We start from the raw sequence: 22,054 nt of genomic DNA, 5'->3' as shown, positions 1-22,054 counted from the left end.
CAGATCTTTATGGAGCTGCTTGAAGAAGAGAACAGCAAAAGTGGCAGCAAGTGAAAGAAGCAGTGCCCTAAAGATGCCAACAAGTACTTGCTCCAAAGATGTGCCATAATTGTACCCCAAAATGGCTATCAGCAAAAACACTACATAACATTGAAACAAAGAAGAACAAGGGACAAAATTGTCACAAAACCAGGTTTTCATTGTGAAAAAAAAATCTGATAAAGGGAGAAAACTCAAACTGAACTTATGAAATGAACAAACAAAATTAACCCCCTATGTAAGTTTGTTTTTAAAAAAAATCTATTTTTAGTCGTGGCGACCTTGACATTGGAGATATTGACATGATTCTTTCGTGCGACACCGTCCCATGATGGTGAACAAATGTGCCACATGATTTTAAAATCTCGCAATGAATGACATTATTATGGCCAGGACAAGCTCATTTATGGCCATTTTTGACCTTTGAACTCAAAGTGTGATCTTGACCTTGGAGATATCGACGTAATTATTTCGCGCGACACACCGTCCAATGATGGTGAACAAATGTGCCAAATGATTTTTAAATCTGACGATGAACGACATAGTTATGGCTCGGACAAGCTCATTTATGGCCATTTTTGACCTTTGAACTCAAAGTGTGACCTTGACCTTGGAGATATCGACGTAATTATTTCGCGCGACACACCGTCCAATGATGGTGAACAAATGTGCCAAATGATTTTAAAATCTGACAATGAACGACATAGTTATGGCCCGGACAAGCTTATTCCGCCAGCCAGCCAGCCAGCCCGCCCGCATTCGCCAATCTAATAACCAGTTTTTTCCTTCGGAAAACCTGGTTAATAAAAATCAATCGACTAACATTTGGTACCTGGAGACAGGTTAAAGCCACCAAGCAGTATAATATAATTTTCCCCTGCAATGACAGAAGGAAATTTAAATATTGTAGTTGTATGAATATTTAGAAGTTATATTTTTCAGGTCAGCTAGCTTGGTTGTTAGAGAACAGGACAACTAACCCGAAGATCAACAGTGCGTTTCCCGGCCCACTCACATAACTTGTGTTGGAACTAGTCTTTAAATCCTTTAAACTGCCATTCTTTCCTTCCGGAGCTTCAAGTAAGGTAGCTGTAAGTTTATGGCTAAATTGTGCGCACTTAGTACTCATAAAGCAGCAAATCCATGAAATGCAAATTAAAGGATATGTTTATGTAGTAATATGGAATTGAGTATTCAACGTATAATCTGTGCAACTGTTATTGTTTGTTAAGCATTAATTTTAGGCTGATTTTAGTGGAATATAAATATTCAACAGACGTTGTTTATATATGAAACAAGGGCTGTTTGTAAAACATGCATGCCCCCATATGGGCTGTCAGTTGTAGTGGCAGCCATTGTGTGAATACGTTTTTTTCTCACTGTGACTTTAACCTTTGACCTAGCAGGGGTTTTTCTGCCTATTTTGGGAAAAGGAGTCTGACCAAATTGGGAATTTTTATCGACAAAATTGTCCATTTTGGGAATTTTCGAGTCGATGAAACGGTCAATTTGGGAATTTTATCATGCTTAAATAAGTAGGTGGTTTTACAAAAAAACATGTTTTTATTTGTTATTTTGTCTACAAAAACAAACACTGGTAACAGGTAAGTAAGTCACACAAGTCACAACATGATTTTTCTTTGCTTTCTTAAAATAACATTAGACAGAAATTAACTACACATACAAATAAAATGTTATTATTTCCAATTGGATTCTTCAACTCATAGCCACAATAAGCAAGCCAGTTACATTTAACAAAACATTAATTTTACTGCTACATTATTAATTTATTTAACGACTTTATCATTTTACCTGATACTTCACCGCTCATTACATTATCACCATCAAAGCCAACAAATCTACACCGCCGTATGTCGATCCCTTTTCCAATGCAACACTGCTGTAGTACTTATCGTTATGGGAAGCCATGCTTGAAAATAAGCGTCTACAGATTTGGACTAGAATGTGTATTGTGCGGCTCTATATACTTGTTATAATGCGGAACAGTTCGAACCTTATCGCTGTAAATGTTGGCAGATGCATCCGACAAATACACCTGCTAAAATCTGAGTCGCTAAAGGCTTAATTACGTCGCGGATGAAGGGAAGTCACTCTTTCGATATAAATTATGTTTACTCTTTACGATTTTGAAAGAATTTTTTTTTTGGAATTGGGAAATATGTAATCAAAATTCGATTGGGAACGGGTCCGTTTGCTTTGGGAATGCCTCCGTTGTCCGGAGGCGCAGACAGTGCAGAAAAACCCCTGCCTAGTGACCTGAAAATCAATAGGGGTCATCTGCCAGTTATGATCAATGTACCTATGAAGTTTCATGATCATAAGCCTAATTATTCTTGAGTTATCATCAGGTAACTCACTGTGAACTTGACCTTTGACCTAGTGACCTGAAAATTAATAAATATTTATTTTATATATAAATATAAATTAATAAATAATAAATTATCATCCGGAAACCATTTTACTATTTTGAGCCACTGTGACCTTGACCTTTGACCTTGTGACCTGAAAATCAATAGGGGTCATATGCCAGTCATTATCAATGTACCTATGAAGATTAATGATCCTAGGCGTAAGAATTCTTGAGTTATCATCCGGAAACCATTTTACTGTTTCGAGTCACTGTGACCTTGACCTTTGACCTAGTGACCTGAAAATCAATAAGGATCATCTGCCAGTGATGATCAATTTACCTATGAAGTTTCATGATCCTAAGCGTAAGCATTCTTGATTTATCATCCAGAAACTATTTTACTGTATCAAGTCACTGTGACCTTGATCTTTCACCTAGTGACCTGAAAATAATTTACTTTAGTTGAGTAAATCAGTTTGCAGTTGACGTAGCAAAGTTGTAGTCAAGCAAGTCATTTTGTAGTTGAATAAGTCATTTTGTAAAAGCCGACTTAAAATCTCCCCAGCGTGGGAACGTTCTAAAGGTCTTCTCCAAAGATACCAAGAACTGGTTCTATCCAGGAAAAGGACTCAAAAGCAATACAACTAAACAAAAAAGTTTAAACTAAAGTAACATGAAACTCTTTGCCCATAAACAACTCAACACTTCAAGTAAGCAATAAAAGATGGTGCATATTTTCATAGAAGACTACACAACCTTGAACGTAGAGATGCAGGGTCGTCTAGTGAAGGGTTTCTGTTTCTTGTCCATAGCCAGGAGGATAGAGCTTACTAGGTCAACACCCTGCATTTCATCATACAGGAATCCATTGTACTCGTTACTCTGAGGCGAGAACAAAAAGAACAAATATGAAATATAAATTAAGACAGGTAAAGTACATGTAGATCAGACAAGAGGGCCTGAAGGACCCAAAGTCGCTCATCTGTGATACAAAGGAACTTACTTGTTATGAGCAGCCCACGATATCATAAGAACAAATGTTCTGACCAAGTTTCATGAAAATTGAACTTTAAAAATGACTTTTAGAGTGTTAATAAGGCTTTACTATAGCCATATAAGGAAAACTGCCACTCCCCTGGCGGCCATGTTTTTCAACTGACCGGAACCATTTTCAAACTCAGACGAGATATCATAAGTAAAAATGTATCATGAACATTGGACTACAAATGTAGTTCTAGAGTGTAAACAAGGTTTTACTATATCCAAATAAGCAAAATTGCCCCACCCACTGGCGGCCATGTGTTTTTAACGAATCGGAACCATTGGAACCATTTTAGAACTCAGCCGAAATATCATTAGAACAAATTTTCTTACTAGTTTAGAGTGTTAACAAAGCAAAGTGTTGACGACATACAAAAGGTGTTCACAAAAGCTCACCATGATAACGATGTGCTCAGGTGAGCTAAACAAGTAATCAATCTTGTAATATTTTTACTTATCAATGTCAACAATAATGTATTAATTCTTCAGCAAATCCTGCCAATACAAAACTAGCAGATTTTGACAAATGTGTTGTGTTTAAATCTTGCCAATAAAAAAGTAGCAGAATTCTGTGTGTGCTTTATCTTGCATAAACCTATCTATCTCTTAGTTATAATCAGAATCATGCATATAAATCTCAAACCGTCTTTCCAGTACTTAAAATATACAATAAATATTTCAAGATATTCTTGACACCTGCCCATCCGGTACTACAGATGGGGGGAAGGATTGTAAGCAATCTCGTTTTGTTTGCGTATGTTATCCTGGGATAGCTGTTTTACAAATATTAGATTCCCACACTTATGCCAGTAACGGACAACAACTGCCTTTTTTAATCAGAGGTAGATGGAAAATGGTTGTAGAAAGGATTTTAGGACCAATCGATTCCAAAGCACACAGATGATTTGAGTCTTTCTCTTATAAGTTGCTTAATCTGAGAAATTTCTTTGTCTTTCACTTGTTAATGAGTTGCTGAAGCATAGATACAAAACTTGCATTTGAAAAAAACACAACATTAAATTAAAAACAAGAGGGCCTGAAAGGCCCAACGTCGCTCACCTGAGATTCAAAGGAACTGACCTTTTTTGTGCAGCCCTTTGATGTCATTTGATTAAATGATCTTATGATCTTAAATGAACGTTCATGCATAGTGTACACTCTGGCGGTCACGTTTTTCAACAGACCAGAACCATTTTAGCACACATCCATGATATAATTAAAAAAAATATGCTGACGAAGTTTCATGAAGATTGGACAATAAATGTGACTTTAAGAGTGTTAACAAATTTTGACAATAGCCATATAGGAAAAAATGCCCGCCCCTTGGTGACCATATTTTTCAATCAACTGCAAGATATTTTCAACTCATCTAAGATATCATTACGACAAATCTTCTGACCAAGTTTCATGACAATCAGACAATAGATGTGGCCTGACTAGCCTCTAGAGTGTAAATAACATTTTACTGAAGCCATAACGCCATATAAGGAAAAATGCCCCGCTCCCTAATGCCCATGTTTTTCCACCAACGTGAACTATTTTTCAACTCATCTAAGATATCATTAGGACAAATGTTCTGACCAAGTTTCATGATGATCGGACAATAAATGTGGCCTCTAGAGTGTTAACAAGGTTTTGCAATATCCATATAAGGAAAAAATGCCCCGCCTCCTTTTGGCCATGTTTTGCAACCAACCCGAACCATTTTCAAACTCATACAAGATATCATTATGATGAATCTTCTGAGCAAATTTCATGAAAATCGGGCAATAAATTTGGCCACTAGAGTATTAACAAGGTTTTTTCTTAATTAATATACAGCCATATAAGGAAAAATGCCCCGCCTCCTGGAGGCCATGTTTTTCAAGCAATCACAACCATTTTAAACATTGGCCAATACATCATGAGGACAAATCTTCTGACCAAGTTTCATGATGATCATACAATAAATGTGGCCTCTAGAGTGTTAACAAGGAATTACTAAAGCTATATTATGAACAAGAGATGTTTTTGTCAGAAACACAATGCCCCCTAATGCACCGCTTTTTTACCTTTGATCTTGAATGATGACCTTGACCTTTCACCACTGAAAATGTGCAGCTTCATGAGATACACATGCATTACAAATATCAAGTTGCTATGTTCAATATTTCAAGTCATTGAAAAACTTTACTTTATTAAAGTTTTAAATTTTCGACCTTTGACCTTGAAGGATGACCTTGACCTTTCACCACTCAAAATGTGCAGCTCCATGAGATACACATACATACCAAATATCAAGTTGCTATGTTCAATATTTCAAAAGTTATTGCAAAACTTTACTTTATTCAATATTTAATTTTTTGACCTTTGATCTTGAAGGATGACCTTGACCTTTCACCACTCAAAATGTGAAGCTGCTTGAGATGAACATGCATACCAAATATTAAGTTGTTATGTTCAATATTTCAAAAGATATATTGCAAACCTTTACTGTAAGGTTAAAGGTTTGGGACAGAATGACAGACAGAAAGAAAGACAGACATGCCAAAAACAATATACCCCCGATCTATCAATCAGGGGGCATAAAAATGCCCCGCCCCCTTGGCGGAAATGTTTTTCAACCAATCGGCATCATTTTCGAACTTGTCCAAGATAACATTGGGATGAATATTCTGACAAATGTTTATGATGATCGGACAACAAATGTGGCCTCTAGCGTGTTCACAAGGTTTTACTAAAGCCATATTTAGCCATATATTGAAAAATACCCCGCCTCTTAGAAGCCATGTTTTTAAAGCAAACGTTACCATTTTCGAACTCATCCAATATATCATTGAGACCAATCTTCTGACCGGACTTCATGAAGATTGGACGATAAATATGGCCTCTAGAGTGTTAACAAGGCAAATGTTGACGCCGCAAAACACACGACGACGGACAAAAGGCGATCACAAAAGCTCACCATCAGCACATTGTGCTCAGGTGAGCTAAACATGTTTTGTGTGTACCTAAAAAGCATGCAAAATGAGAAGAAACATGGAGCAAGGCTACGCAACATGCTATTTTACGCCATATCTTCTCCAATACTTACCATATCCCCACTTAGCAGACATGTGCAGTGGAGTCTTTCCTATATCACTCACCGTATCCCAACTTAGCAGCCAAGTGCAGTGGAGTCTCTCCTATATCACTCACCATATCCCCACTTAGCAGCCAAGTGCAGTGGAGTCTCTCCCATATCATTGCCCGCGTTTACATTAACACGCCTCTTTTGGCTGTCCAAGAACAGAATGGCTTTCACTGAAATGGACGTAAATGTGGAAAGATTAAAAAAATATTAGCAGCGCTCTGAGAAAACAGGGCTTAATGCATCTGCATGAAGTGTTGTCCCAGTTAAGTGTTGCCCAGTTAAGTGTTGTACCAGTTAAGTGTTGTCCCAGTTAAGTGTTGTCCCAGTTAAGTGTTGTCCCAGTTAAGTGTTGTCCCAGTTAAGTGTTGTCCCAGTTAGGTGTTATCCCAGATGATCCTTTGCAATCTCCGCGTCAACTGGCGTTTTGATAAGATATTTCCTTTAGAACAATAACATAACACGGGACAGCGTCGTCCCTGATTAGCCCGTGCAGACGGCACAGGCTAATCTATGACGCTGCACAGGCTAATCTAAGACGACACTTCATACACATGTATTACGCCCCATTTATCCAAGAGTGTAAGTCAGAGTCAGACAAGAGTGTTTGCTTATTGTAAATACTAATCTCAATATCACATCTAATATGGGGCTTGTCTTCAGCATTTTGGGTATATGACCCGTGAAATTGGGCATTTAAGAATCAATTTATTTTCAATTGGGAAAATTAGTATTGCTTGATTTTTAACTTTTAAATAATTATTGAAACAATGCGCATGACAAATAAAATACTTAACATTAAGATATCAGTACAAAAAGTATTGATGAATTAAGCAATTAACAATATGTTAGTTTATAACCCTGAATAACTACTACATTACTGAACTATGCATCATTAGGTATTTCGACAGATTGAACAGTATTTGTAAAATGCCTTTATTTACTTCCTCATGTCCAATTTAGGCACATAAATGCAGTGGAATGTTGCCGTCATTGTCTATGGCTCGCACTTAACTCCCGAAATGAACCAAGAGTAACTAAAAATACAAAAGAGTTATAAGTACAAGAGATGCCTTCACAGGTGTGAAGCCTTTCTAACCATTTACCACTAGGATACGTATAGAGATGCCTTCACAGGTGTGAAGCCTATCTAACCTTTTACCACTAAGATACGTATTTTAACGCATTTGTAGTCATAAATATGTATGGTATGTCTTTGTTAAGAAAGTCTCTTCTAAGCAAAAGTCTAGTTTAAGCGGAAAGTGTCATCCCTGATTAGACTGTGCGCACTGCACAGGCTTATCTGGGACGACACTTTACGCACATGCATTAAACCCCTTAATCACAGAGCATCGCCCAAATCATGCTTTTATAGTTTGAGTAAGGCTCTGACAGGCTAATCTGGGACGACACTTTACGCACATGCATTAAACCCCTTAATCACAGAGCAACGCTCAAATCATGCTTTCATAGTTTTAGTAAGGCTCTGACAGGCTAACCTTGGACGACACTTTACGCACATGCATTAAACCCCTTAATCACAGAGCATCGCCCAAATCATGCTTTCATAATTTTAGTAAGGCTCTGACAGGCTAATCTGGGACGACACTTTACGCACATGCATTAAACCCCTTAATAACAGAGCATCGCCCAAATCATGCTTTCATAGTTTTAGTAAGGCTCTGACAGGCCTAATTTGGGACGACACTTAACGCACATGCATTAAACCCCTTAATCACAGAGCATCGCCCAAATCATGCTTTCATAGTTTTAGTAAGGCTCTGACAGGCTAATCTGGGACGACACTTTACGCACATGCATTAAACCCCTTAATCACAGAGCATCGCCCAAATCGTGCTTTCATAGTTTTAGTAAGGCTCTGACAGGCTAATCTAGGACGACACTTTACGCACATGCATTAAACCCCTAAATCACAGAGCATCGCCCAAGTCATGCTTTCATAGTTTGAGTAAGGCTCTGACAGGCTAATCTGGGACGACACTTAACGCACATACATTAAACCACTTAATCACAGAGCATCGCCCAAATCATGCTTTCATAGTTTTAGTAAGGTTCTGAGGAAGGGGCTCTAGTCTTCAATAATGTTGAAACAAGAAACCGTCGGAGACAGGTGATGCTCATCAAAGGTTATTTTTGTCAAAATATTGCACTTTATATTCAGATAAAAGGAAACGTCTTGAGGGGCATAACTTTGGACAAAATAATACGATGGATGGTTTAGCAACTTAAAAATGTCAAAGGGCCATAACTCTCTAAATAAATCATATAACCAGAACCCACAAATAACATGCGCATTTCCTCGAGGTAGTTAAGCTTCCCATAAAGCTTCATTGAATTCTAGTCAGTAGTTGGGGAGAAATAGCCCGGAAAAGAATTGCACTATATGTACAGTTTAAAGAAAATTCAAAGGGCCATAACTCTGTGAAAAATCATCTGACCATAACCGGCTGATAATATGCACATCTCCTGTTGGTAGTTAGGCTTCCCATAAAGTTTCATTGAATTCCGGTCATTTTGTTGCGGAGAAATAGCCTGGACAAGAATTTCACTATATGTACAGTTAATGGAAAATTTCAAGGGACATAACTCTGTGAAAAATGATCCGACCCGAACCAGCTGATAATATGCACATCTCCTCTTGGTAGTGAAGCTTCCTATAAAGTTTAATTGAATAACGTTCATTAATTGCTGAGAAATAGCCCGGACACAAATTGTGCACGGACGGAGGGACACACGGACACAAGGACAAAGCAGCGACTATATGCTCCCCAGGGATAACGTTGGCACATTTTCATTGATGGGCAAATACATTTTAGGCGTAGGTTTCATTGAAACCTGGATGAAAATTATATGAATACAAATAATCTGAGAGGGTTTAGCCTAAGATTGGCAACAGCTTCAGAATTAAACAAAACCCTGTTATGCTTTAACATTTACATTTCTAAAAATAAACACACTTCGTGAAATTTCTACCTCATTTTAGTTCAAAAATTGACCATTATTTTACAAGCATTTTAGATTGTGTAAACAAACACTTTCAATTTGTTGCCTTATTTTTTTTTAAATATATCTAACAATTAATTACAGCTTGACTACACAATTATTTAACTGTAATATAATGCTTTATCCTTATTAAGTCTGTCAGTAAAAAATGCTTGAATTTGCAAATCAAACTTAGAACAATTTTGTGATTCTCGTAAGTTAGTTAGGTAGGTCCATACACAATAAAGGCTTTTGAATGAAACCTCATAAAGTATAAAACAAATCTACATCGAGGACAACTGGGCTTTATACATGTGCATAATTTCTTCCCAGATTAATATGTACAGTCTGCATCAAATAATCAGGGACGACACTTTCCGCTTTTATTGATTTTTCTTAAAAAAGGAAGGCTCCCCTGAACGAAACTCTAGTCTATGTGGTAAGTGATGTCCCAGATTAGCCTGTGCAGACCTGTGGTAAGTGTTGTCCCAGATTAGCCTGTGCAGACCTGTGGTAAGTGTTGTCCCAGATAAGCCTGTGCAGACCTGTTGTAAGTGTTGTCCCAGATTAGCCTGTGCAGACCTGTGGTGATGTCCCAGATTAGCCTGTGCAGACCTGTGGTGAGTGTTGTCCTAGATTAGCCTGTGCAGACTGCACAGGTCCATCTTAGATGGCATTTGACGCACTTGCATTAAGTCTGGTTTGCCTAGAACGTGGATAAAACACACACATTTTACTCACAATGATGTTTTGATGTCCCTTCAATGCCGCCATATGCAGTGGAGTGCGACCCAGGACATCGGAAGCATCTGCAAGGCAACCGTTCTTGGATAAAATATCTATTAGTCCTGCCTGGACATATAGTGCGGCCAAATGAAGAGCTGACAAGAAAAAGAGCAGAGCTCCAGATAAGGTTTTGTGAAATTCTTAAATTACTACCAGATTTTCAAAAAGAATTAACTCTGAAATTTTATTCTTAACGTTACTCCTAAGTTTTGGAAAATAATTATTATTTTTTCTAAATGACCTAAAAATAAATAAAAATGTTAATTTTCATGCAAAAACAATCAAAATAAACATACTAGCAACTTTATTTATACGAGTTCAACAGATCCTTTTCAGTATTATACAAATTTATTTTTCCAATACCTACAGATGCCCAAACTGTGCTTAGATTACATGCCTTAGATGAATTTTTACATATTTCACATTTAAAACGGGTCTCTCCTTCAATCTTTTCACCGATTAGCCACTGGACTTGTCCCTTCCACTCATTTAATGTTGTTTTTTTGTGTTTAAGTTTCGACCAGTTGTGTCGCGTTTTTGTTTAGCTTTTCCGACTGTGTCGGCAACTGAACATACAACATCGTATAAGATCTTTTCTATAATGTCTTTCTAAACTTTTAACTTCGGCTCACTTTGCGTAGAATATGTTGAAAGCGTGTTTTTGGACGCTTTGCAGATTTTTAGGACGCTCTCTGGGCGCCGCCAATGTTTTTGACAGATAGACTGTATACGCCGCTTTTATTTGAAAAACATGCGCTTTGTTAAACAAACCCGATAACCATTCTATATACGAACTCAATAAAAATCGATATGAACCGATGTTAAAATAATATTCGTAACTTGATTTTGTAATTCTTAATGGTACAACAAGATTTTAAAATAAATACGTAACGGACTTGAAAATAATTCGTAATTACGAAAATACGACCCTTATCTGGAGCTCTGAAGAGATTTGTTTAACACAAGAGTCACCTGGACATATAGCGCGGCCAAATGGAGAGCTGGAAAGAAAGAGATTTGTTTAACACAAGAGTCACCTGGACATATAGTGCAGCCAAATGGAGAGCTGACAAGAAAATAAGATTTGTTTAACACAAGAGACACACTCTGTGAATACCGGGCTTTATTAGTGCAAATGGTAATCCCATATAAGCCTGTGAAGTCTACACAGGCTAATCAAGAACAATACTTTCCGCTTTCATGGAATGTTTCAGAAGATATTATTGAGATAAATGTTCTCACCAATTAATTTGCCTGACAACACTCAACTAAATTCATCTGATTCTGCGAACTTTGTAAAAATAAAATGCTTCATGTTCGTCAAATTTGCAAACCTGTCAACATAATCATGCATTCCATTTAATATACATTGATGATGATGTTGATAATTATGACAATGTTTAATGATGATGAAGTTGATGATAAATTTAATAGTAAATGATCATCTCAAACTCACATTATTAACTAAAAAATTGAGCCTATTTCACGGTCCACAAATCTGAGCAATATTTAAATTTGCCCTCCACAACTCGAGATGGTTGCAGTTAAATTTGTGAAAACCATATAAGGATTCCTGGTATGTGATTCGTTCACATCTAATTTTGAGATACACATGTAAATTTCATAAATAATCTAAAGAAATTGTTGTATTTCACATAAATATATTTAAAAAATAGATAGGGGTCATCTGCGAGTCATGATCTATCTAACAATGGAGTTTCATGATCCAAGACCTATGCGTTTTTGAGTTATCATCCGGAAACCATTTTACTATTTCGGGTCACCGTGACCTTGACCTTTGATCTAGTAACCTCAAAATCAATAGGGGTCATCTGCGAGTCATGATCAATCTACCTATGAAGTTTCATGATCCTAGGCGTATGCGTTCTTGAGTTATCATCCGGAAACCATTTTACTATTTTGGGTCACCGTGACCTTGACCTTTGACCTAGTGACCTCAAAATCAATAGGGGTCATCTGCAAGTCATGATCTATCTAACAATGAAGTTTCATGATCCTAGGCGTATGCGTTCTTGAGTTATCATCCAGAAACCATTTTACTATTTTGGGTCACCATGACCTTGACCTTTGACCAAGTGACCTCAAAATCTTTAGGGGTCATCTGCGAGTCATGATCAATCTACATGTACCTATGAAGTTTCATGATCCTAGGCGTATGCGTTCTTGAGTTATCATCCGGAAACCATTTTACTATTTCGGGCCACAGTGACCTTGACCTTTGACCTAGTGACCTCAAAATCAATCTGCGAGTCATGATCAATCTACCTATGATGTTTCATGATCCTAGGCGTATGCGTTCTTGGGTTATCATCCGGAAACCATTTTCCTATTTCAGGTCACCGTGACCTTGTCCTTTGACCTAGTGACCTCAAAATCAATAGGGGTCATCTGCGAGTCATGATCAATCTTTCTATGAAGTTTCATGATCCTAGGCCCAAGCGTTCTTGAGTTATCATCTTGAAACCACCCGGTGGACCGACCGACAGACCGACTGACATGTGCAAAGCAATATACCCCCTCTTCTTCGAAGGCGGGCATAATAACATGTTTGATGTATTAATTGAACGTACAATAATCATTGAAGTACAATACAGAACAAGAGCACTGCATAACGGGTGCCAAAGCTCAGCTGAGGGTGCAGTTTTGAATAAATTAAAGCTTGTAAGAATTTTTTTGAGAGTTCACAGTGACCTTGACCTTTAACCTTGTGAACCAACAATGGGTGTGGCATGTAGAACTCAACAAGGTGCATCATCATATGAAGTTTCAAAGTTGTAGGTGGAAGCACTTTGATTTTAGAGGCAAAGGTAAGTTTTAAGCACAATGCGGACAGCGGACGCCTGACGGCGCACGTCAACACCGTCGTAACATAAGTATTTACAAATAAAGAGACAATCCGCACATGTAGAGACAGTCCACACAATCTAATTAATGGACAACATTCGTTTAATGAAAGTCTCTTCTGAACAAAAATCCAGTTGAGATGGAAAGAGTCGTTATTGATAATCCTGTGCAGACTGCACAGGCTAATCTGGGACAACATTTTACGCCAATGCATTAAGCCCTGTTTTCACAGAGTAATGCTTAATTATTTGCAATAATATTCAGATCCTACAAACAATAAAGCTTACATAATTAAATCGGTCGACCAAGTTGACGCCCTGCTTTAAGAGAGAACAGACTGCGATGGCTCCTGCGTTGATCATAGGATTGTGAGGTTTATCTGTAAAATAATTGAGAAAATATCATAGGATTGTGATTTTTATCTGTAAAAATGCAGAAAACAGGTGTCCTTTAATTACAAAATACAGTAGTTGTTTGTTTTTATCAGTGAATGCAGAAAAAGTGTGCTTTTGTTTGTAAATACAGAATTCTGTGAAGTTCATTTGCAAAATGCAAAAATTATGCGAGATTTATTTTTAAATCTTCTGTAAAGGTTTATCAAACAAGAAATCCATGATGGTGCCTATGTGCTAACCTAAGTTCAAGGTACACTTATTATGGGAGACTAGATATGGTGAGCTAGTTTTTTTTAACAATTCAATTTTAATGTTTGTGTCACCTTTCTGAATGTGAAGGACACACATTTTGAGTGGATTATCAATTAAATTGTGAAAGAAGCTCATCAATAGATGAATACAATTATGAGGCTTGTGATTTCAATGGTAAACAAGAAACCGTCGGAGACAGGTGATGCTTCCCAAAGTTTTTTTGTCACAATATTGCACTATATATTCTGATAAAAGGAAACGTCTTGAGGGGCATAACTTTGGACAAAATAATACGATGGATGGTTTAGCAATTTAAAAATTTCAAAGGGCAATAACTCTGTAAATAAATCATCTAATCAGAACCCACTAATAACATGCGCATCTCCTCAAGGTAGTTAAGCTTCCCATAAAGCTTCATTGTATTCCAGTCAGTAGTTGGGGAGAAATAGCCCAGACAAGAATTGCACTATATGTACAGTTTATAGAAAATTTCAAAGGGCCATAACTCTGTGAAAAATCATCCGACCATATCCGGCTTATAATATGCACATCTCCTGTTGGTAGTGAAGCTTCCCATAAAGTTTCATTAAATTCCCGTAATAAGTTGCTGAGAAATAGCTCGGACCAGAATTGCACTATATGTACAATGTAAAATTTCAAAGGGCCATAACTCTGTGGAAAATCATCCGACGAGAACCGGCTGATAATATGCACATCTCCTGTTAGTAGTGAAGCTTCTCATAAAGTTTCATTGAATTGCCGTCATAAGTTGCTGAGAAATTACTCGAACAAGAATTGCACTATATGTACAATGGAAAATTTCAAAGGGCCATAACTCTGTGAAAAATCATCTGACCGGAACCAGCTGATAATATGCACATTTCCTCTTGGTAGTGAAGCTTCCCATAAAGTTTCATTGAATTCCAGTCATTAGTTGTTGAGAAATAGCCCGGACAAGAATTGCACTATATGTACAGTTAATGGAAAATTTCAAAGGGCCATAACTCTGTGAAAAATCATCCGACCAGAACCCGCTGATAATATGCACATCTCCTCTTGGTAGTGAATCTTTCCATAAAGTTTCATTGAATTCCGGTCATCAAAGGGCCATAACTCTGTGAAAAATCATCCAACCAGAACCCGCTGATAAAATGCACATCTCCTCTTGGTACTGAAGCTTCTCATAAAGTTTCATTGAATTCTGGTCATTAGTTGCTGAGAAATAGCCCGGACAAAATTGTGCACTGACGGACAGACGAAGCGGCGACTATATGCTCCCCCCCCCCTAATTTTTTTTTTTGGGGGGGGGGGAATAAAATGTCAAATTAACATGGATAATAGAAAATATTGTGAAATGCTTTATTTATAAATTAGAAACTAGATCACACTTCTACAATGATTGCAAGTTTCCATGACTCATTGAGGAATAACCATGTAAAATGCTAGTTTTGTAAATTTATATTGTTATGGGAAACAACTACATTAAATTTAAATATCAAAGCTTTTTTTATAATTGTTTATGTACCGGTAAAACACCGCTTCATTCGTAAGAATGTCATTTGAGCCTAGATGAAGATACAGCTGTTGAACATCCATCTTCCGCAAGTCTCTCAACAATGCATGGCGAAAACGATCACAAGAAAATTTGGCACCTTTGAAAACAGAGTTAGCGAATGTATGTGTAAATGCATCACAAATATACAATGGATGAATACAAAAGGAAAATGCATGCTTTGCCTCAGGATTAAAATGAAAAGTTTGCAAATACAATTCTCTACAATCTGTAAAATATTCCACACGCTTAAAATAACCATGCAAATTAGTTAGAAAACCCAATCATTGCACATCAGCATAATAAGTTTAACATTATATTGATGCAATACGAAGCTTAGGACTTGAAATTTGAACTGTTCAAGTATAAAGAAATGAAATAATTACATCATTTATAGAAACTATGAGTATCACGTTTAAATGGTGGCGTTTCGTGTTTTCTAAAAAATGTTTACAAAAACAGTAAACATTTAAATGACTGTGGATATCAACATAATCCATTTTAGTTCATTACGTTACAATGTTGCAAAACTTATTAAAAGCTGTTAAAAAAAGACTCGTATACATTTTTATCATGTGTGCAAGATGGCCCTTATTCACAACAGCGTAAACATAATAAAACACCATGTACGACCTAGACTTCTTGAATATTTGACACACGTCGGCACAAAGAGCTCGGGAAAATTTTCCAGCTATTTGTTGCATGATCATGCCCTGAATTGTCTTGAACATTCAACGCGCGTCAGCACAACGTGCATGAGAAAATTTTCCCGACATTTATTCATCTGCATTCATTTTTAATTTAATAAACAGATACTTGTTTTTATGTACATCTTGTTAGGTAGAAAACAATAAAAAATTTACACAGGTGTAGTCTTATTGAAGAAATGTGGGATCAATATTTATTCGTCTTTGTTATAAAATAGTACAGCATGTAAGTAGAAAACGTGTACCCCATGATTCGACAAGGGCAAGAACAGTTGGTTTTAATATGACGTCATTGCGCAAATGGGTTATGATCTGAATATAACTTCTGGAAATAATCATTACTTTCAGTTTGGAAATGCGATGTCAATGACGCTTTTATAACTGACATATGGATACCGTTTAAACGGTAACCTTTTGTTTATTTCATTAATCATTTCGTTTTAACGTTTAGAAAAATATGTACATGTGATACCATTAATAAAAACAAACCTGAAACTGTAATTACTGATCTATACCATTTTCATTACATGTTCTCACCAGAGATTGGCAGGTATTTGACAGCTATATCGTCAGGAAGAATATCCTTAATCCGATGAACATTGGGGTCCCCATCAATAAGGTTCACTTTTCTCCTGTCTTGGGCACCTGAAAAAATAAACGGAAAATGCTTCCTGACACAACGCTGCATCCTGTTCAAAAGAGCCTGCGTAATAAATCTACTATTTATAAAAAGACATGTCTTAACAATCCAAATACTACCTTAACTAGAAATGGCGCGGCAGAGTCCACGCGTATCCCCACGCCGAATGTTTGACCTAGGTGTGCCCCAGGGTTGGTAATGGGGCCATGCATAGCTGAGATTGACCGTATTGTCATAAGAGAAGTTCATCATCAATTAGAAGTGAATTGGTGTAGAAATGAAGAAGTTATAGTAAAAGGCAATTTTGGGTGGGTGTGACATATGTGGGCAGGGCGCCGCAGGGTTGGTAATGGGGCCATGCATAGTTGAGATTGACCGTATTGTCATAAGAGAGGTTCAGTATCAATTTGAAGTGAATCGGTGTAGAAATGAAGAAATTATAGTAAAAGGCAATTTTGGGTGGGTGTGGTCTATGTGGGCGGGGCGCCCCAGGGTTGGTAATGGGGCCATGCATAGTTGAGATTGACTATTGTCATAAGAGAAGTTCAATATCAATTTGAAGTGAATCGGTGTAGAAATGAAGAAATTATAGTAAAGGCAATTTTGGGTGGGTGTGGTCTATGTGGGCGGGGCCCCAGGGTTGGTTATGGGGCCATGCATAGTTGAGATTGACCCTAATGTCATAAGAGAAGTTCAGTATCAATTTGAAGTGAATCCGTGTAGAAATGAAAAAATTATAGTAAATGGAATTTTTTGGTGGGTGTGGCCTATGTGGGCGGGCGCCCCAGGGTTGGGATTGGGGCCATGCATAGTTGAGATTGACCCTAATGTCATAACAAAAGTTCAGTATCAATTTGAAGTGAATCCGTGTAGAAATGAAAAAATTATAGTAAATGGAAATTTTTGGTGGGTGTGGCCTATGTGGGCGGGGCGCCCCAGGGTTGGGAATGGGGCCATGCATGGTTGAGATTGACCGTATTGTCATAGGTGAGGTCCAGTATCAATTTGAAGTGAATCGGTGTAGAAATAAAGAAGTAAATGTAAAATAACCTAAAAAAATGAGTGATAATTTCTGACGCGGCCCCACCCCAACCCCTATAACTTTTGACCCAGGGGTCAGATCAAAATGCCAAATAGTGCAGGGTCGCACATATGCTCATAGCTACCATGTGTGTAAATTTCAAGGTTCTAGTGCTTTTAGTGTAGGAGGAGATAGTGGCCAGGACGGACGGACAGACGGACGGACAGACGGACGGACAGACGGACGGACGGACGGCGGAGATCACCACAATATCCCCACCTTTTTTTCAAAAAGCGTGGGGATAACAATACTATTGCAACAAGACTAATAAGGACGACTAAACTTGTCTTATGTGTGTCTAACTACATAAAAAGAATATAAACAAAACAGATCAATCAAGTTTTAATAAAAATAAAGGTCAGACAATTTAAAAGGCACTAGTTTTCAATACTCAATAAGTGTCAAAATTGCAATACACTGGTCAGTGTTCAGTGCAAATATCACTATGAACATGTCAAAAGTGTCAATTATTGCACTAGTGTGCAACACACTGTATGTGTCCAAATGCGCGAAGCACCTGTTTTTTAATAATTAGTATTAAAGTGTCACTCAAAATTGCAATCCACTGGTACACTACGCGACCCGTGATTTTTGCCGCGATTCTCGCATCACCGCAATCAATGCAACGTGACAAATTGCGGTGATTCCGAGCGACGAGAAAATTTGGGTGATGTCTCGGCGACCGTCGCGCGATGTATCTCGCTGTTACGCAATCAGCGCGAATCACCGCGAACCGCCGTGGTTCACCTTTTTAAGAGATTGACATCAAGGGTTACACTGTACATTACATGTACATGTAACATATATGTATACACTTACATTATACATCGCAATATTAAAGCTTTTGTTGTTGTTGTATGCCATGGGCGTATTAGCTAAAATACTCCCGTTCCGACATGAACGTGATAAAGTAATGTCGGAAGCTTTAACGGCTCCAAATTAATATAACAGCGCAGAAGAATGATCATGCAATAATTATTTAACACAACATGTAAACATTATTTAACTAATTGCATTAGCAGAATGTTTAATAAAACTTACAATCAATTATATTCCAGGTCCGAATACACTACCACTGTTCAAATTCCATATTGTTGCAATATACATGTAGCGTAGCACTGTGTAAATTGAAAGTTGCATAGTGTTTCGTCATTGGTCAGTTATAAATACCTTGTTTCTCTACATGGTATTTGATTTCGACGAAACTAATAATTTGGTAATTTACGAGAAATATGATATAATTTTTCAATTTAAACTTTGATCTTACCGTGTGTGTTAATTGACGTTATTAATAATGTTAATACTTATTTTTGCATTTCATTAAGAATTATAACGTGTAGCCCTTTTGTTAACAGTGTTTAGCAAAATATTCGCGCCTTAAGACACGGGAAATTGTTTAAGTAACACTTTCATTTAAAGGTTAAATGTAATCGGTAGATTACATCTAATTATTTGGACTAAAATATGCTATACTTATTTATTTTCTGTTTCAGGCTCCAATGCGGATAACTTGCGTTACTTTCCGAGCGTTGTACATACATTCACAATGCTTGATAAGCCGGAAATCGGAAATACATTACTGTTCTATTTTTAAGTACATGTTATTATGAGATCGTGGTAAATAATTTGTTGTTATTACATCATTGCCTATATATTAAAGCGGGTATATACGATTTTGTCAAATATTTATGAAATTATATAAACTGTGTTAAAAAACTTATTATATATATATATTTCAATATAAATTAAAATAAAAGTTAAGAAGAACATGTGTCGAAAAATGCGAAATAAGCCAGATATTTAATTCTGAAATTGAAAGCGGCTGTACAGCCGAATTCGCCAGCATGTATACCATACATGTACGATGTGCATCTAAACTTACGAGGGGTGTTCCAGAAGTTCGTGGATTTTCGCTATAACTTTCATTTGGTAACATAAATGGACAAACAAATAGCATGTTAAGACTATTTCGTTCTTTCCAAATCTACTCTCCAAATATCATGGAAATACATAAAACAATAAAAATATATCAGAGATTTAAACATGTGCACAATGCGCACACCGACGCACGTGTAACGTTTCTGTTCAACGTCAATGACGTTATGAAGTAAACAACTGTCAAATCTTTTCCACATAATCACCTCCAACGCGAATGCACTTTATGTGTCGGTAAATCCACTTGTCAAAGGTGTCTTTATACCAGTCAGCGTCAAAAGACAACACGATTCGCTTTGCTGCAACTGTAATTTCCTGTTTACTTGCAAAGCAAATACCGCGCAACTGTGATTTAACTTCCGGGAAGACGCGGAAGTCCGTAGGGGCCAGATCCGGGCTGTAAGGAGGACTTAGGCGCTGTAACGTGAAATTTGCCGTAAACTCTGTTTATCAACGACATTTAAACCAAATTTAAATTCGCGTAACGCTCATACTTATAATAAAATACACGCGTGCGCCGCATGTCGTTACTGAGGTCTTTATGGCAACGCGTTTCAAACGCGCTTTATGGAATTCATGCATTTTTTGCTTATATATAAAGTCCGTGATAATTGGTTTGTATAATATGTAAATTTCATTGACTTTTACCATTAAACTAATAAGTTATAGCGAAAATCCACAAACTTCTGGAACACCCCTCGTAGTTTAACGGTTTATAATACAAAGACGAATGCTTCGGTTATTGTAGGAAAATATGTACGTCACTATCGGCTTGGGGCGCTAAATTGTCTTTGCTGCATTTTATGAAATTCGGCTTTAATGTATAATTTTTCTTGCCTATTTTGTGTTATTGTAACATATTTTATCAATATATTACAATTAAACACATATAAAAAACCGTATATACCCACTTTAAAGCCGTTAAACATTGTGTTTGTTTTGCTGAAAAAAAAACACGAGTATATCAACGTAGCACTTAGCGTTCGCAGAGTTCAATAAATTTATGATGACGTATAATGTACATGCATTTCTCTGGGTTTTCACGCCAAAAACAAAAAAACCCTCAACATTTGATTATTTAATGTGTACTGTCCAGCGGGTGATAGTGTTTGTTCAAGTGTCTAATTGGCACTCTTTGTACGTGTTCAAACTGTGAAAAGATGTGACAATCACAGAAACAACAGGATGACGCTGCCAATTAAGTGCGGTAATGGATCAAAAGGCATTGACAAAAAAATAACAGTTTGGATATATTTTTCGGCGTTTACTCAGATGGTCTCTCAACAAAAAAACTATACAAGTCAAGGTATTATGTTTTACTTCTATCAGTAACGATACGGATACGGCGTGTTTAATTTGAATTGACTTTAAAAGAAGTATCAAATTGTTGGCGATATAACAGTTTTAAAAATACCAAAGAAACATTTAACCGAAATCAAAAGAATTCAATGTTCTCTGCGCTACGCAGTTTGTATAAAAAATCAGTACCTGCACACTCGTATACCTTGACCTTGTACATTGCCGCATAATTTTCGCGCTCATTTGTCGGGAAATATACATGATGACTATATTGAAAGCATTTGTTAACGTCGTGTTAACATTAAAACATCGGAAGTGTGTTTCGGATTATAAATTTTTAATCTCATTTGGGAATTTAACGGAACATTTATACTTATGGTATATTTGTTTTGAATTGTATATTAATTTGTTACAACGCTTTACGTGTCAAAAAAATGTTTTGATAATATTATGCATTAATAGCACCATTTCCAGGAGGAAAACTTTTTTTACATGAAGGCGTATGACGCAATAAAACGTTTTTTTGTAAGATTGTATTGTATCAATCTAAATATAAATACGCTTGTCCAATGAAAGCTGTGTCCCACATTGTGCGCTGTACTCTTTACACTTCTGAAAAATGGCGTAGCCATATGGTTGTTTTAATGAAATTCTCAAACATATTAACCGATATAAATGTTCAAGATTATTTTTTTGATGTTGGATTATCGGATAATTGTGAACATAAGAAGCGTTATGTACATGTATAAAGTTATCGATACGATTCGGTTTCTATATTGGCGAGTCATCGTTGTCACTGCGATCACGGCGAATTGCGGCGAATCGCAGCGAATCACCACAACATGAGGCAGGGATTTCAATAGACGCAGAATCCTGCGTTTTGACACGAGCAAATTAAAAATGACTCGTTTTTGACGCAACCCTTTTTTCTGCCGTGCGTCATTTTGACGCATCGAAAATTTGACCCGAGCGTCAGTCA

General features: G+C 37.0%; 1 protein-coding gene across 11 annotated transcripts in view; it reads right to left on the bottom strand.

The window, feature by feature from the left end:
• The window catches only part of LOC127843715 (endonuclease/exonuclease/phosphatase family domain-containing protein 1-like), a 130,717-nt gene that overhangs the window by 106,880 nt on the left and 1,783 nt on the right, over positions 1-22,054 (bottom strand). For 4 of the 11 annotated variants that reach the window (XR_008032296.1, XR_008032297.1, XR_008032298.1 and 1 more), the window contains exons 2-8: positions 16,658-16,765; positions 15,387-15,513; positions 13,502-13,593; positions 10,305-10,372; positions 7,505-7,597; positions 6,629-6,733; positions 3,167-3,292 (exon numbers count right to left, since the gene is read on the bottom strand). Coding sequence is in view for 4 of the 11 variants with exons in the window: in XM_052373457.1 (XP_052229417.1) it covers positions 6,629-6,676 (48 nt within the window). In the remaining 7 variants the exon portion in view is untranslated. Of the gene's footprint in view, positions 1-3,166; positions 3,293-6,628; positions 6,734-7,504; positions 7,598-10,304; positions 10,470-13,501; positions 13,594-15,386; positions 15,514-16,657; positions 16,766-22,054 lie in introns of those variants that run through there. The other 7 variants (XR_008032295.1, XM_052373457.1, XM_052373460.1 and 4 more) reach the window with 7 other exon arrangements.

This window comes from Dreissena polymorpha, chromosome 9, assembly GCF_020536995.1.
Source record: "Dreissena polymorpha isolate Duluth1 chromosome 9, UMN_Dpol_1.0, whole genome shotgun sequence".
Lineage (NCBI taxonomy): Eukaryota > Metazoa > Mollusca > Bivalvia > Myida > Dreissenidae > Dreissena > Dreissena polymorpha.
This window is presented reverse-complemented; position numbering and strand designations above follow the sequence as displayed.